Genomic DNA, 16311 nt, shown 5'->3' with positions numbered 1-16311 from the left:
CCGACCTGAAAATCTCGTGCTCAAACGTGTTTATTGTAGGATTTCATTACCCGACTTCAATATGCTTCCATTCGAATGGCTGTCCGATCTCTTTTTTCTTCAACCAAATCTAACTCGATGGCCCGGATTTGATCATTGCTACTTGGGTAAGATTTTATCCGAGTAGAAGATTTTCCGATCTCCACAGGCAAGATTGCTTCCGAACTGTAGACTAAGCTGTAAGGCGTTTCCCGAGTAGCTGTTCGTGTAGAACCCGAAAATTGAATTACGTATAAACCATGCATAATTGCTACTATTTAAAATTTAAATTGAAATTTTTAATTAAATATAGGAAGTGTTTAATTCATTTTAATAATTGTTTAGTCATGATTATTTATTTTAAAAGTAGATGTTTAGTATTATCTTTTCAGGATGAATATACGAGGTCGGACCGGAGTTTGGAGATTAGAGATAAAATTAATATTAAGAAAGATATTCCTAAATTTAAATAAGTCAATGAATAATTTAATTTAAAGAAAAAGAATGTTTTAGGATTTATTAAATTAATGGGAGCTAAGTTAATTAATAAGTTCTTTTAGGTTAATATTTAATTAAAGCTTAAATTAAGATGGGTAAACAATTGAGGAAGAATTAATCTAGGTATAATATATTCAAGAAATAAACATAGCATTTTAATACTTAAATTATAAACCATGCAATGTCATGCAAGAGCTTATTCTAAATTAATGTGATAATTCATTAAAATGTATAATGAGTATTTAAAATCTTAAGAATTTAAAATACAAGATTTAATCAATGTTATACCATGCAAAATTGTTGATAACTTTCGATTCAATGTTTCCAATTCAAATGTGTGGTAATCCTCTATGCAACTCACTCCTAAATGACTTTTTAGTATATTCATTTTTCAATTTTAAGTCACCAATTATGAATAAGTTAAACACAATAATTCACCTTAATTTTCCTCAACTAATTATCCAAGCAAACCAACGTGTATTTATAGCAAAGAATGAGGAATAAGCCAACGGCAGCTAGGAGAAGGAGAAACAATTCAAAAACCATTCAACTTATTCACTTGTAACCCCCAAACTTAATGCATATTATGACACCTTTAACACCTCCTGTAACATTCCTCTTCATTGCCTAACAAACCTGCACCCTCACCTTCGAAACATATCATAAACAGCAGCTGAAAATCGTGTAAGAACAGCAGAAACAAGAAGAGAAATCCAACTCCGACTCCGCCGCTCGTATTGGTCGTATTGGTTTGTTTTTCCTCAAAACAAATTCCTGGCATGTATAGTTTGTTTCTTTTCTCTTCAATCAAGTCCAATAAATATTTTTAAACATTATATGTTCAGGATTCATGAGGAAAAAACGAAATTTTGACAGCAACTACACAAAATTTTCTGCACAGAATTTTTTGACTTCCTCTTTGTGTCTCACGGTTTTGGCTTGTTTTGTGGTTCAGGAGGTTAGCTCGTTTTCCAGGCACCCACGGATGTTGCTAGGCATGATTTAGAGTATGTTAGGGTGTTATTGATTCATTGGTTTGAGTCCAAACATTTCAAATAAAAGCATGACAACAACTATTTCCACAAGCTACAGATTTGGTTCACGTTTTTTTTGTCATTGGGTGTTTAAGGTGTGTGTTCAAATCTTGGCTGTCCTACGGGCTTTAGCCATGGTTAGAACCCTTCCTTATCATGTCTACAATGTGACCAAATCACCCTTTCAAGGTTTGGTTCACGGCTTCATCAGATTTTTACATTTACATGGCAAATGTCCCTCGGTTTTGAAATTTCTGAAATCTGTAGGAGTGAGCTTCGGTTTTGGAGTGTTATGTGGTTTGTGGTTGGCTTCTAGCCCATAGCCATGGTTCATACAACACTTCATTATGTCTAGATTGAGCCACGGTTGATCACGTAGCCACTGGAACGATCTAAGATGACAAAACAATGCAATACATCCCACTGCACAGAATGGGTGTGCTCGGTAGAAGCTTGATACTGTCCAAGGTGATTGATTGGGTTGTGGCTTTTAGCCCTTATCCATGGTCCAAGCCATGCCTTAGGATGTTGGTAAGAGTCTTTGGTTGGTGGTTCAAGCCAATGGTCATTAAATTTCAGAGTTTACACCACAAACACACAAGCTGCTACTGCTGTATTTTGACAGCAACTTTCAGTTTCGGTTTTGGTGCTTGTTTGAGTTCTTGGTTGGCTTTTAGCCCATGACCTTGGATTGGACAGTACCTCAATGAGTTAGGAAAGTCATTTTTTTGGCCGTTTGTGATTCGGTTAAGTTTAGAGGTCGTACGAGAATTTACGGTGCAATGTGCCAAAGTGACTCTCGAAAGAGCGTTTCAAGATTTTTGCCTCCATTCACCAATTTTCGTGTTTTCCAGTCCTCATGAGTATTTTTCAGCATGTTAGGGGTATTTTTATTCATGGTTAAACGTCGGTTTAATTTTGGTTCGAATTGGTACGAAGCCATGATTGAAAAATTAAGTTGTTGGTCATAATAGTCTCGTTTTTTTGGTTCTATTGTTAAGTTTTGGTCAAGATAAGAATATTTGCATGTGTCACATAATAGAATTAGGTTGAAGCAAGCCTGAGAGCGATCCAACTCATCCGGTAAAAAGAAGGTTATAATTATATTACGTGCATAAAAATATAAAATGTTTGTTTTTGAGATATATGCGATATGTCTTGTGGCCACCTTATGTTTATGATTTTGGAAGTCGGTAGGCGCAACCGAGGACCTCTCCAGCCGGTGAATTACGACCGGTTTACGATTATGTATGGGTATGGATATCCAGTCTAAGGGCTGTGGTGATCTCTACCGCCGAGTATACTGTGGTTTAGTCTGATCAGGCACTCACGTTATGTTATGGGTCACTTGCTTAGAAACATTATCTCTACCAGAAAATTATGATACGATATGACAGAGCTCTATTGAGCAAAGCTTTTACGTATGATTTTCAGATATGCACGTAGTTATAATTATTCATGATACGATTTTCACCATGCGCTTTACGATACCATATTTTTACGTTGCAGGCGATTTCATGATATATTTACTTGTTATTCACGATATATACATGTTGAATTTTTAGACTCACTAGACTTGATTGTTGTAGGTATTGATGAGGTCGAGACTTCGGGCGGAGACCAGTGAGCTATTTTGGGGCAGCAGCAGTAAACCCGAGGACCTCATGTTTTAGTTTATGTACCTTTTAGCGTTCAAACTAAATTTTATTATGTTGGATTATTTTAAGTTGTTGTTGGAAATACAATGTTAACTTCTGCTGTTATTTTAAAGTTAAAATTATTTACATGTTTATTTTATAAATGAAGCAAGATAATTATTTATGTAGAAAAATTTTAATAATTCCGCTAAAATATGAATACGAAATACGGGGCCTTTACAGTTCGAGGTGTGGTCCGATATGCCCATAATACACTTGGCAATTCTTCTACCCAATTTTTACCTTTACCATGAAGTCGGGCCTTTAATGCTTGTGCAATGATCCTATTTTGTACCTCGGTTTGGCCATTGGCTTGGGGGTAGACCACTGAGGGGAAAGATTGAGTGATCTTCATTTCTTGACACCAAGATCTGATTTTCTTCCCAAGGAATTGCCTCCCATTGTCTGAAATTAATCTTCTCGGGATGCCAAATCTGCAAACAATATTTTTCCAGAGAAATTTCATCACCTCTTTCTCAGTAATTTTGGCCAAGGCCTTGGCCTCCACCCATTTGGAAAAATAATCTACAGCCACCAAAAGGAACTTTTTCTGTGCCCCGGCTATTGGGAATGGGCCCACGATATCCAACCCCCATTGATCAAAGGGACACGATGCTGAAATGGGTTGCATGTCAGCAGCTGGACGATGATGAAAATTAGAATGGTGCTGGCAACCCTTGCATTTCTGAACAAGTTGAGCAGCATCTTGATTCATCTGGGCCACCAAAATCCGGCTAATATAGCTTTCCGAGATAGGGCAGTTCCACCAAGATGTTTACCACGGCACCCTTCATGTATTTCTTGGAGGACATATTCTACTTTATTTTCTGATAAGAATTTGAGCAAAGGGCCCTGATATGATCGTCTGTACAAAACATCATTTAAAAGGGCAAAACTGGGTGCTTGCTTTTTGATTTTCAGAGCATGAGCTCGATCTTCCGGAAGCTTAGCATGGACTATATATTCGATTAGAGGGGTCATCCATGAGTTTCCCTGAGTAACCGGCACTTTTTCACCAACAGAGAGCATTAACCGGGTAAAACACAGGACTTCCTGGGTGCTTATGTCTGACGTAGAGGCAGCCAATTTGGCTAAGGTATCCGCTTCTCCATTCTCTTATCTAGGAATCTGTTCAATGCTCCAGTCGGGTAGAGATGCTGCCCGGGCCGTGATGAGCCTTAGATATTTGAGCATTTTTTTATTCTTGGCCTCATACGTCCCTTTTATTTGATGGGTGACCAGTTGAGAATCAGAGTAAATAATGACCCGGGAAGCGCCGAATTCCGGGGCAGCTTGCAATCCTGCCAGAACGGCTTCATACTTAGCTTCATTATTGGTGACCCGGGAGTCGATTCTCAGGGCCAATTTAATATTCTCCCCAGATGGAGCAACCAAAACCACTCCGACTCTGCATCTTGACAAATTCGACGCACCATCAACAAAAACTCTCCTTATTTCCTCTTCCCTCGGTTGAATCATTTCTATCAAGAAGTCTTTTAATGCCTGGGCTTTTATAGCAACTCGAGGTTTGTATTCAATGTCATAATCCCCGAGCTCTATTGTCCACTTAACCATTCTGCCTGATACTTCAGCATGTGTCATAATCCTCCCAAGCGGGGAGTTAGTGAGAACCACAATAGGATGTGAGAGAAAATATGGTCTCAATTTCCGGGCAGTGACTACCAGGGCCAGGGATATTTTTTCCACTTCGCTATAATTCAACTCAGCTCCTCGGAGGGCATGACTGACATAATACACTGGTTTTTGGTCGGTCTCTTCCTCTCGGATAAGTACAGAGCTGACAGCATATTCCGTGGTGGATAGATAGACCCACAAGTTTTTTCCCGGGCTTGGGCTTGACAAGGACAGGTAGTTCGGATAAATTCTTCTTCAGATCTTGAAAAGCCTGCTCACATTTTTCGTCCCATCCAAATTTTTGCGCCTTCCTCAGGACTTGAAAGAATGGGTAGCTTCTATGGGTAGACCCGGAAATGAACCGAGATAAGGCAACGTTTTTGCCGATCAATTTCTGCACTTTCCGGACAGATTGACAGATTGAGGGGAAGGCATGTCAATTATTGCTTTGATCTATTCTTGATTTACTTCAATTCCCCAATTAGTCACCAAGAAACCCAATAATTTTCCACTTTTGACCCTGAATACACATTTGGTTAGGTTGAGCTTTATTCCGTATTGCTCCAGGGTGGCAAAGGTTTCAGCTAGATCATCAACGAAGCAAGAGACTTCCCGGGTTTTGATGAGGATATCATCCACATAGACTTCAATGTTTCTGCCTATCTGCTTCTGGAAAACATGATTCATCAGACGTTGGTACGTGTCCCAGCATTCTTCAATCTAAAGGACATAACCACGTAGCAGAAAGTGACTCCAGAAGTGATAAACTGACTTTATCTTGATCTTCCCGGGCTAAGGGGATTTGATGGTACCCCTGATAAGCATCCATAAAGCTTAATAATTCGAACCCGGATGTCGAGTCCACCAGTTGATCAATCTGAGGAAATGGATAACAATCTTTGGGACAGGCTTTATTTAGGTCCCTGAAGTCTACGCAAAGTCTCCACTTCCCGGTAGCTTTTGGAACAAGGACCACATTCGAGAGCCAAATAGGGAATTGAACCTCCCGAATGTGGCCGGCCCATAACAGCTCTCCCACCTGCTCATCAACGACTTTATATTTTTCCGGGTCAAAATGCCTTTTCTTCTGCTTCACGGGCTGGGGTCCCGGGAGGATATTTAATTTATGCTCAGCCACATGTGGCGAGAACCCGGTTAGTTCCTGTTGAGACCAGGCAAAAACATTAATGTTAGCTTTTAAACAGTTTAAGAATTTTACCTAGGTGAAAACTTCAAGGTCTCGGGCCACCCGAATTTGTTTCCCTGGCTCAATTTCCACCATTTCCTGTTCTTCATCCGCCACAAAATGCACTTCCCCCTTCTCTACTACTCCTCCCCCTCCTACTTCAACTCTTGCCTTTTTTCCCTCCCTCTTGGTTTTACTTTGATCATCCCGAACTGCTTCCCCATAGCATTTTCGAGAGGAAGGCTGATCTCCCCTGACTTGTCCTACCCGGGCTCCCACTGGAAACTTGATCTTTTGGTGGTAGGTGGATGCCACGGCCCTCAACTCATTTATAGCCGGCCTCCCCACAATGATGTTATATGATGATGGAGAGTCCACCACAGTGAAAGAGGTCATCACTGTCTTTCTAAGATCTTGGGAGCCCAAAGTTAGTGGCAAGACAATCTCCCCTTCCGGATAAACCACATGGCCAGCAAAGCCATAAAATGCAGTCTCCACAGTTTCTAAATGATAACCCTGCAGGTCCATCTGTATGAGGGCCTCTTTAAAAATTACATTCACAGAACTTCCTGAGTCAATAAAGACCCTCATGACATCATAGTTTGCCACCCGGGCTAGAATGACTAGGGCATCATTGTGGGGAAGATTTACTCCCTTCAAATCCTCCGGCCCAATGCTGATTACCGTCTCATCACTCCACTTCCATGCAATCCCTTCTACTCCTGGATTTCCTTGCCCGGTTAGAGTTACCATCAGTGGATCCTCCAGAAATCATTTTTATTACCCCTCGAATCGGAGAAGGGTCTTTCTTCTCTAATTGTTTACTTCTCTTCTTCTGGGATCTCCCCTCCTCTCTCCCACTTCCACTCGGGATGTCAGCCATCCTCCTAGGAGCATTAAGTCCGGACGCCGAGATAACCAAGGTGGTTGCCTCGGCTCACTATACATACGAGGTGTTGGTGCAGCACACCGATGGGACTCTTTCTTCAAGGTTCGACACTCATTAGTTTCATGGTAACACTCTTTATGAAGGGTACAAAACCCTTTCTTCTCTGGTCTCGGCAGTCGCGTCATTGAATTTGGACAAGGGGCCATATCCGAGCTACATTCTTGAATTTCTCGATCCCGGGCAATTCTCAAAGGGACATGAGAAAATTGCCCTGAACCACCCTTCTTGTGAACTCTCTCCTCGGGCCTGGCCACCCAGTCTCCCCAGGCTCTTTTCAAGGCCTCTCTCTTTTGGTTCTGTGCCTCTTCCATGTTGATGTATTTCTCTGCCCGGGACAAGAGATCTTCAAAATCCCCGGGCAGTTTTTTGGTCAGAGATCGAAATAAATCTCCCTCCCACAACCCCGGCATAAAAGCAGTAGTTTTCGTCTCGGGGGCGCAGGCAGGGACATCCAAAGCTACTCGATTAAACCTCTTGATGTATGCTCTCAAAATTTCATCTTGGCACTGCTTCACCTCAAACAGGCTGAAAGCAGTCTTCTTATATATTTTGCTGCTACTGAACTGGTGCAAGAATATTTTTTGAAAATCTTCAAAAGAATGAATGCTCTGAGGTGCAAGCCCTTCAAACCATCTTTGGGCCGAGTCGACCATGGTGGTCAGAAATACTTTGTATTTGATTTGATTACCGTAGCAATGTAACATAGCCATATTTTCAAATCGATCAAGATGCTCTTCGGGGTCAAAACCCCCATCATAGTCTTTGATTCTGACTGACTTGAAATGTCCGGGAAGTGGTTCCCGGACAACGATATCGGAGAATGGGCAACCCTTGACAATTTGAGCATCTCTTTTAGAACCAACTTGCCCTTCCAACATTCTCACCTTCTTCCTTAATTCTTCAAATTCTTCTGCCACTGTAGGAGACTTAGAACCTGCACTTGACTCCCTCTCCTCCTCCCTTCTCTCTTCCCCCTGCGGCTGCTCACGCTCCTGCTCAGGATGGGTGGAATGATGAGTAGAAGTCTTCTTTGCCATGGCTGCCTTAACAGCATCAGCTACAATCTTGGTTAATTCTTCAGTTGTTAAATGGATGGTAGGCTGGGGACCATTGGGTGGCTGACCACCCATACCAAAAGACGAGTGTTATTCTCATCTTGGATCCGAGAAGTGTCCTGGTTCGCCTTCATAGTAGGAGCCATATCAACGCCTTATAACTCAGATATTTCCCACAGACGGCGCCAATGATGCAATCCGGGTGGAATGGGTGAGCCGGGTCGGGTGCTCAACCGGATTTGCTATCACTATGATGAGGGAAATAAGAGCAGAATGTTTGGAACAGAAGCTTTCCTCCTTTAAGCAGCCGAGAAGATCTGTAAACAAGAAAGTAACCACAGTGAATGGGCGCCGGAGGGGTATCCGGCGTAACCACTCCGATGCTTAAGTCAGTGAAGGACTCAAGCTATAAACCAATGTAACCAAGTGATGGCTTTGAGATTGGTGTGGAGGATGAATAATAAATACACAATAAATGAGTGTATTCAATATCTGAATAGATAGTAAATGCAAAGAGAGAACCTGGTATTTATAGTAGAGGATGTAATGATTATCTCGTTTTTTGTGTTGGTCATTAATGATGGTAGGACGGCTGATTATACCCTATTATTCTGACATGTAAAATCTCATACTAGTCACATACAGCCTACCTGATTTTGTCAACCACTTGTATTAGGGTCAGAGATAGGTCGGCCGCACACACCCTACTTTGTCGACGTAATTATATGTGGACGTTTATCAAAGTGGCCCAAGTAGAATATCTCTCATGAGAGCCCGGGCATCCAATAGCCCGGGTAGGTTAAGTCCCGGGTGTTTCAATGGCCCGGTTTTTTGACTGGCCTTTGCACAGATTCTCCTTGTCACGTCGTACTCTCAACGTCCCGGGCAGCTTGAGATCCGGATATCGATTCAGATTGTTGTCTTATTGACCCGGGAATAGCCCATCCTCCTGACCCGTGCACTATCCATGGCCCGGATTACATGACCGGATCCAAGGCCTGGGACATCCTGGTCATTATCCATGACCCGGGACATCCCGGGGTATCAATTGCAATTAAAAACGATGGATTCAAAGATCAATGAAGTATTTAAATTCAAATAAAGAACTAAGATACACAATTGTACCAGACTCTACTATGTTGACAACTGTTAAAATTCAATTAATTATTTAATTCTTAACAATCACGGTGAAATCTCCAAAATTAATTATTAAACAATTCCTCGAGTTAATAAACATTTTAAATCTAACAGTACAATTATTTATAGTTGAATTTAATTAGATCTTAATTATTTATAATTGATTGTAATTAGATTTAAATACATTAAGTACGACTTTGATGTGGGAATGCTTATATTGGATTTATTATGTAGTTTAGTTATAACAAGTTTCAGGAATGTACTTTTTACCTCTTAGCATTTTCTAACTATTACATTTCTGTTGTGTTAGTTCTTTGTTGCGTCTTTTTGCCGCTTCTTCATTTTGATAAACAATCGACGGAATTTTACAAAAAAATCTATAAATATTCATGATATATTATATTACACACACAACGCATGTGCATTGTACGCTAATATCTAATAGCAGTTTCAAACTATATATACACACACAGGTATAACCAATAGTGGCGAACAAAATGAAACTTGGTGAAAAATGAGGACTGAAAACTAATGAAATGTATATATATGTGTTTGTTTTATTTTTAATGAACTACTCCTGTCTCCTGATGTATGCACCGCTCACTACAAGAATTTAAAAAAATTATGTATATAACAAAAAATTCAATTTTTTTATACAAAAATGAATTATTAAGGCGTATAAAATGTAGAATTAATTAATGGTATTAAACTATACCAGTCGTGCAAAAAAATATATACATAATATATATGTAATATATAAAGCGAGTATATTCACTCGAATATCATGTAGTGGTGATGGTGAAAGCTAGCTATAGCGACTAGAGTAGGGACATATGGACTTAAAATTATTGTTATAAAAAACTCGAGAATTGATTGGTTTGGATGGGGGATGTTTTCTTGTCTTGAAATGTTTGCTGACAATGAACCAAGATCAATTCGATCTTATAATTTACAAAATGATAATCAATTTGACAATTTGTAAATCTCAAAGGAAATTTTGGCGCAATTGTATTAATTTAAACTATAACAGTACATTCAATGGTAGGTATAATGAGTATAAAGCCCTCAAAAAATATTTTTTCTTCCTAAGAATTTTAAAGGTGTATGAAGTTTCATATTTTTTTCTTTTTAAAACTACAGAGAATTCATTTAACTTAAAATGATCTAGGTCAGAGTCAAACCTACGTGAAGATAAATGGGCCCAATGCAAAAAAAATATGGCAGATTAACTAATATTTCTATCAGTTGATGAATGAGCCGAATACAAAAAAATATATATAATAATACACGTTGGGTCTTTCAAATAGTTCAGATTATTTTGATAATAATAAGTTTGATCTTTTTAGGGAAAATTTGCAATTTTTCGTTTTCTATTTTTTTATTTTGTAATTTAGTCATCTATTGTCAAAGTTAAGTCCTAGTTATATATTTTTCAATTTATGACAATTTAAAATTTTTTTAATCTGGAATATTGATGTGCTATTTGTTGGATCTGAGTTTTCTACACGCCCAAGCACAGCGGAAGTTTTAAAAATTTTTAGATCTTGACATTCAAGATGTGTTTTGCTTTGGGCGCTCGTATGATTTTAACATAAACATAAATAGGGAGTTTAAAAGTTATACCTTTTATGAATAAATCACGTGGCACCAACTGATCCGGTATTACGGATCTAGCTCTTGATGAATCCCTACGAACTTTTTTCAAGAGACTCTTTTCTTTTCTTCTAATTAGATCCACGACTGGATGATCTATTCCTCTTCCAATTTGCACCAGAAAATATGGAAGATATTTTGCGTAGGAGAGAAATTAATTGAGAGACGAATCAAATCCTAAAAAACTTCAAGGTGGCCGAAAATTATTCCTTTTTGAAAGGGAGGTTCACGTGAGTTTGATGGTGGTGGGGCTAGGGTTTCACTTGCATAGCTTTATTTATAGTAAATCCATAGCCTAATTACATAATTAATATTAATGGTCTTGATTTAATTAATTGAGCTAGTCCAACTAATTCAATTAATTTAATCAAGGTCCATTAAAACTTTAATTATTTATTATGTTGGACTTGTACTCCTACAAGCCCATTAAACAAATTATCCACCATATTTAATTTATTAATTAATCAATTCAACTTTTGAGCTTAATAAATTAAATACATTATAAATTCAATATTTGAATTTATTATTTAAATTATAAATTCAACTCAACATTTGAATTTAATATTTAAATTATAAATTCAACTACTTGAATTTTCATCACCTCCAAAATTTAATATTTAATAAACCCAACATTTGAATTTAATAAATTAAATTCTCAAATTTTATAAATTTAACTTGAATTTATTCTCTCAAAATTTAATTATCATAAATTCAACTCCTTGAATTTACTATAATATAAATTCAACTTCTTGAATTTATTCTCTCAACGGGAACAAATGATTCAGTGCTTATGTGACCTTCAATGGTTCAGGGATACAGCTAGCCGTGGGTTCACAACTCTTTGTGATTCAGGACATAATCCTTTATTCGTGCTTACCCTAGTTAGCCCCATTCTTTTCATCAACACCTTGATCAAGAATGTCATAACTCATTTCTGCTTGCACCCATCGGATCATGGTAAGAGTGTCTAGTAGCACCGCCCCATGATACCCTAGGTATCACTGATAGTGCCTGCAAGAACCAGTCGATTATGATTAACGTACAGTACGGTCCCTTCATCTCATATATCCGATCGAATCTGCAACCATTGGTTCATCGAGGGTTGGATATTAATTCGATAACTATGTGATAACTATAATAGTGGCATCGCGTGTACTATTTGAGAACTCATTCTCTAACGTATATCTCATACTCTGGCTAGAGATTCCATGCACTATTATTACATCAGATCACATAGGATATCCACATCCGCAGGTGAGCGGTGAATCCCCGACTACAATGCACTGGCTCCTATATGTGTCGCAACTTGTACCCAACCTTGCCACCTGATGACTCTCCTGGAGCCGGTAAACGAGTCAAAGTACAGCCCTAGCATATAGAGCCTCGGTGTTGTCCCGGGTCGTAAGGACTAATGGTGTACAATCATAACCACAGACTTATCCTCTCGATGAATGATAACCACTTGAAAAGTCCGAGGGAGGGTTGTTCGGTATAATCATTATATGACTACCCATCTGCATGTTTGGACATCTCCATACCCTTACCAAGAAACGCAGTACACAACATCACAGATGCTAGTCTCGAGCTCAAACGACCTTTATCCCTGTTTTAGGCGGCTGAATCGACTATGAACGAATATAGAATATGCAGTGTTTACAAATGAGTTTCAACATCGAATTACGATTCATTTGTATTAAAGCATAATCAAGGACTTTATCTATGCTGTTTGCATGGGTATACAGATAAAGTATAACAAGACCATAAAAAGTTAAATTATATTAAAATAAAGATTGTTTATAACACTTGAGTCAGTAAATTCCCTAGCCAACCATTGGCTTGCAGGGCATCTACTCTAACAATCTCCCACTTGTCGTAGAGCCAACTACTATAACTTTAATACCATTGCTTCGCGATGCTTGTCAAACAATTGTCCTGGCAAGGGCTATTGTGGGGACCCGGACGCTAATCATCTTTTCTTAATCATCTTTGGGAATTAATTATCAATTCAGATAATCAGGGTCTAAAAATTTTTCTTTTTAATATGCAAGTGCGGAGCGTAATAGGAATGTAACTAATATACATCTCAGTATATAAGTACAATAATGTACAACAATTATTCAAACTAGTCTAAGATCCAACTACTAAATTTCAAGTATTAAATCAAGTTTACAATAAGTCCGGAATCACCACTCTAAACTCGTCTTCTCTCATCATCTTCTTGACCCCGATCCTGTTCCACCTGTTGTCATGCACACATACAAACAAGACAACAGCCGGATAACTCCGGTAAGAAAAAATCCCAGTATAAATAATGTATACATGCAGTTAACTGAATTAACATAAAAGCATGAATTATATCTTATCACATGTAGCATAATCAAACAACATGTATCAATACCAATCTGTAAATAATATCTGAATCGTAATCTACGAAACATAAATCAATACAACTCTGTAATCAAGTTCTAGTCTCGATATCTAAGACTCGACTCATCTCTCATTCTAATCTAGGGATCCCGGTGAATAAGAACGTAACAAGTCTCCCACCTACTACTATCAGTCGCGGTGGCGGTACGTTCTTATTTCTGGACTTCGGTCTAGCTGTATCGAATAATCTACAATAAGAACAATGTCTGTACCTTAAGCATATCGATACACCAAACGTCCAGTGCCTTGGCGTATCTACCAAGACTAAGCCTAGTCTGACAATGTGCAATGGGTCATTGACTATACTGTCAAAATCTGACCCCTCTGTCAGTGACTCTCACTCAATAGCTCTCTTCTTTCTACTTCTAATTCAATAGAATAAACATAATCATTAAAATACAAAGGTATAAAAACAATACCATACAAGTATGTGGTTTAGGGAAACTCGAGTTAAATCTAACTCAAGTCGATCTCCCAATTAACATCAATTTATCTTCTCAGTCTGATGAAGACGAAGTCTCGTATTCCAATCTGTCCATACCCAGTCTGGCAACGACAATCGCATAAATACAATATCAGTATATAAATTGATTCAAAACCTGTTCTGATCAATACTCAAATAAGTATATAATTTGATCCATTTCTTAACAAGGTACAATCTAATTCATATCAACGATATCACGATACAATCGAAATCATTACTGAATCTGATCAATCTAAATCAACAGATGTTTCGACGGCATAACGATACAGTCTCGATAACCCCGTCAATCTCAACATCACAGAGATACTACCAGAATTCATAATTAGTATTAATACAATTCCTAATCTCAATATCGGTACACTTAAAATCAGTAATAACTCAACTCTGATATCAAATCTCAATCAATTCAACTCTGAAAATCATAACAATTGTATAAACAGTCTATTCTTTAATCTGACTTCAATTATACAATGTCTACTGTAGCAGAAACATCTATCTGATTCATATTCAATTCTGACAATATCATAAATTCAAATCATGTCTAAACGTAACAAAACTTACGTCCAGTTGTAGCCTGCGTTGATAGGAACACAGTAGCGAAGTCGGATTCAAAAACAGAAGGACGGATTTTTCGTAAATCTCGATCAAAATCAGAAGTTGCTTCTTCCGTTCCTTTCTTTCTTTTCTTCTGAGGATTAATGTTTGTATGTTTATATATATATATATATATACACGTTTCACGGTGATGGCAAGTGGCTTGTTTCATGTTCTGCACGTCGCGTGCATATGCGCGCACAAGGCCGCGCATATGCGTCGGAAGCCTTATCCGAACTACCGGACTGCTCGCGCATATGCGCACACATAAGTCGCGCATATGCGCGAGACCTACTGTCTCGTGCCTTCACCAATCGCGCATATGCGCGCCTTCTGCCGCGCATGTGCGCCAAACTCTCTGGACGTTCCGCGCATGTGCGCGTATTCCGCCGCGCATGTGCGCCGAACTCTCTGGACGTTCCGCGCATATGCGCGCATGGTTCTGTTTTTCTCTGCGCATGTGCGCCCATACATGTCGCGCATGTGCGCGGGGACTCTTCTTGCACAAAATGTCAAATCTTCTTTCGGCTCTTCCGGTCTGATCCGTTTCCTCCATAATCATCTCAATTAATAAATAAATCATTTCAAATTAATCTCGGATTACGGTAATAAAATCTCGGGCCTTACATTTCTCCCCCTCTTAGATCTGAGTTCGTCCTCGAACTCGCAAGTATTCAATTCAGATATATCAGAAGAATGTATACAGAGTTTAAATCAGAAACTCATCTCAATGAATCCATTCTGAAATCTCAATCTCATATCAGATTATGTCTTTCAAATAATCTCTTTGCTATTCTGAAAATCTTACTGTGTTTTCAGTAACAGAATAATTTTCATTTTCTTCTGAATCAATTTCATTTTTCTTGCTCTATCTCTAACTGTATCAGATCTTATCTCAGATATCTTTGAGACATTATTCTTATACCAAAGAAATCTGCAGTACTTACTGTACAATGTTTCGTGTTAACTAGTGCTAACATTCAGCACTATAGCTCTATACATAATCTCTCAGATCTGGATAGTATGCGAAGGAGTTTGTGGTATATTCTGCCATAAGTGCAAAATCAAGCAAAAATCACAATCTGATATAATCTACTGTTACATTCTGGTCAATCTAACCATTTCTTTGACATCGATCTTTGTCCTCTGGTCATGTTTGTACGTTATCTGGTACAAACTAACATCTGTATATTGAATAATCTATCAATAACAATCATATCATATCAAAATCTTGAAAGAATGAACATAATTTCATTACGAAATCCATAGAAATGTACTCCCATTTCTATTCAGACATAAACAATTCTGTAATATATCTTCTGATTTCTATCTTTTTAGCTTCATCGGTTGATAATTCAGACATATCAGTACAATTCTGTCACAACTGATTTATTCTGTGTATATCAAAGCTGTCTGTCCGAATATTATGCATTCTCTGTCACCAAAATGAAAACTGAATCCACTACTGTGTGTTTCTGACACTATCTGTCAATTTCAGATTCGAACTATTTGGTACAAACAAATCAGTTAATAATATAAATTAAAGAAAAATACCTACCTGGTATTCGGTTCTGACTAACGATATCAATTCTGTTGTACAATTCATAAACATTAGACATCACAAGATAATCATTCTCATACAGTAAAAATCACATATCTGTCACTCTAATCACGTTCTGAACTGCTGTAATTCTCGAATTCAGCTCTGATTCGGTTTGAACTGTATATAATCTCAAGGGTTCATAATAATCTATATCAAATACGAATTCAGAACACGATACTATCGAATCACATTCGAAATATCACTAATCTATACTGATCTAGTAACTAAAAAAAATTTCAAGCAATTCAAAACAACCATCGGACAAGATAATCTACTAAACTCAGACGAAATGAATTTCTGATCTTTCTGTTATCGGTATCGTTCTCAGTCACTGATCACAA

At 38.2% G+C, this 16311-nt stretch overlaps 4 protein-coding genes across 4 annotated transcripts; all 4 read right to left on the bottom strand.

Annotated features, from left to right (window-relative positions):
• Window positions 1-56: 56 nt before the first annotated feature.
• Window positions 57-3962, bottom strand: LOC142523839 (uncharacterized). The gene is made up of 2 exons (XM_075627570.1): window positions 3491-3962; window positions 57-238 (listed from the first exon to the last, which is right to left on the bottom strand). The coding sequence occupies exons 1-2, from the start codon at window positions 3960-3962 to the stop codon at window positions 57-59; spliced, it is 654 nt and encodes a 217-aa protein (XP_075483685.1).
• On the bottom strand, window positions 3959-4276 carry LOC142523838 (uncharacterized). Its single transcript, XM_075627569.1, has one exon. It carries the CDS (start codon window positions 4274-4276, stop codon window positions 3959-3961), a length of 318 nt encoding a protein of 105 aa, XP_075483684.1.
• Window positions 4277-4363: 87 nt separating this feature from the next.
• On the bottom strand, window positions 4364-4822 carry LOC142523837 (uncharacterized). Its single transcript, XM_075627567.1, has one exon. The coding sequence runs from the start codon at window positions 4820-4822 to the stop codon at window positions 4364-4366; it is 459 nt and encodes a 152-aa protein (XP_075483682.1).
• A 513-nt stretch (window positions 4823-5335) lies between these two features.
• LOC142523836 (uncharacterized) lies at window positions 5336-6821 on the bottom strand. Its single transcript, XM_075627566.1, has 3 exons — window positions 6132-6821; window positions 5655-6044; window positions 5336-5602 (listed from the first exon to the last, which is right to left on the bottom strand). The coding sequence occupies exons 1-3, from the start codon at window positions 6819-6821 to the stop codon at window positions 5336-5338; spliced, it is 1347 nt and encodes a 448-aa protein (XP_075483681.1).
• Between the last annotated feature and the right edge of the window lie 9490 nt (window positions 6822-16311).

The sequence above is a fragment of the Primulina tabacum genome, chromosome 14 (assembly GCF_025594145.1).
Source record: "Primulina tabacum isolate GXHZ01 chromosome 14, ASM2559414v2, whole genome shotgun sequence".
NCBI lineage: Eukaryota > Viridiplantae > Streptophyta > Magnoliopsida > Lamiales > Gesneriaceae > Primulina > Primulina tabacum.
Note: the sequence above shows the minus strand (reverse complement) of the source record. Positions and strands in the feature narration are given on the sequence as shown.

Coding starts and splice junctions, on each gene's coding strand:
- LOC142523836 (XM_075627566.1), bottom strand. CDS start 6,821: ATGGTAACTCTAACCGGGCAAGGAAATCCAGGAGTAGAAGGGATTGCA. Junction 6,045..6,131: donor AGCCAGGGAAACAAATTCGG/GTGGCCCGAGAC, acceptor TGGTCTCAACAG/GAACTAACCGGGTTCTCGCC. Junction 5,603..5,654: donor CCCGGGAAGATCAAGATAAA/GTCAGTTTATCA, acceptor TATGTCCTTTAG/ATTGAAGAATGCTGGGACAC.
- LOC142523837 (XM_075627567.1), bottom strand. CDS start 4,822: ATGGTTAAGTGGACAATAGAGCTCGGGGATTATGACATTGAATACAAA.
- LOC142523839 (XM_075627570.1), bottom strand. CDS start 3,962: ATGAATCAAGATGCTGCTCAACTTGTTCAGAAATGCAAGGGTTGCCAG. Junction 239..3,490: donor GGCCCGACTTCATGGTAAAG/GTAAAAATTGGG, acceptor CTACACGAACAG/CTACTCGGGAAACGCCTTAC.
- LOC142523838 (XM_075627569.1), bottom strand. CDS start 4,276: ATGCTCTCTGTTGGTGAAAAAGTGCCGGTTACTCAGGGAAACTCATGG.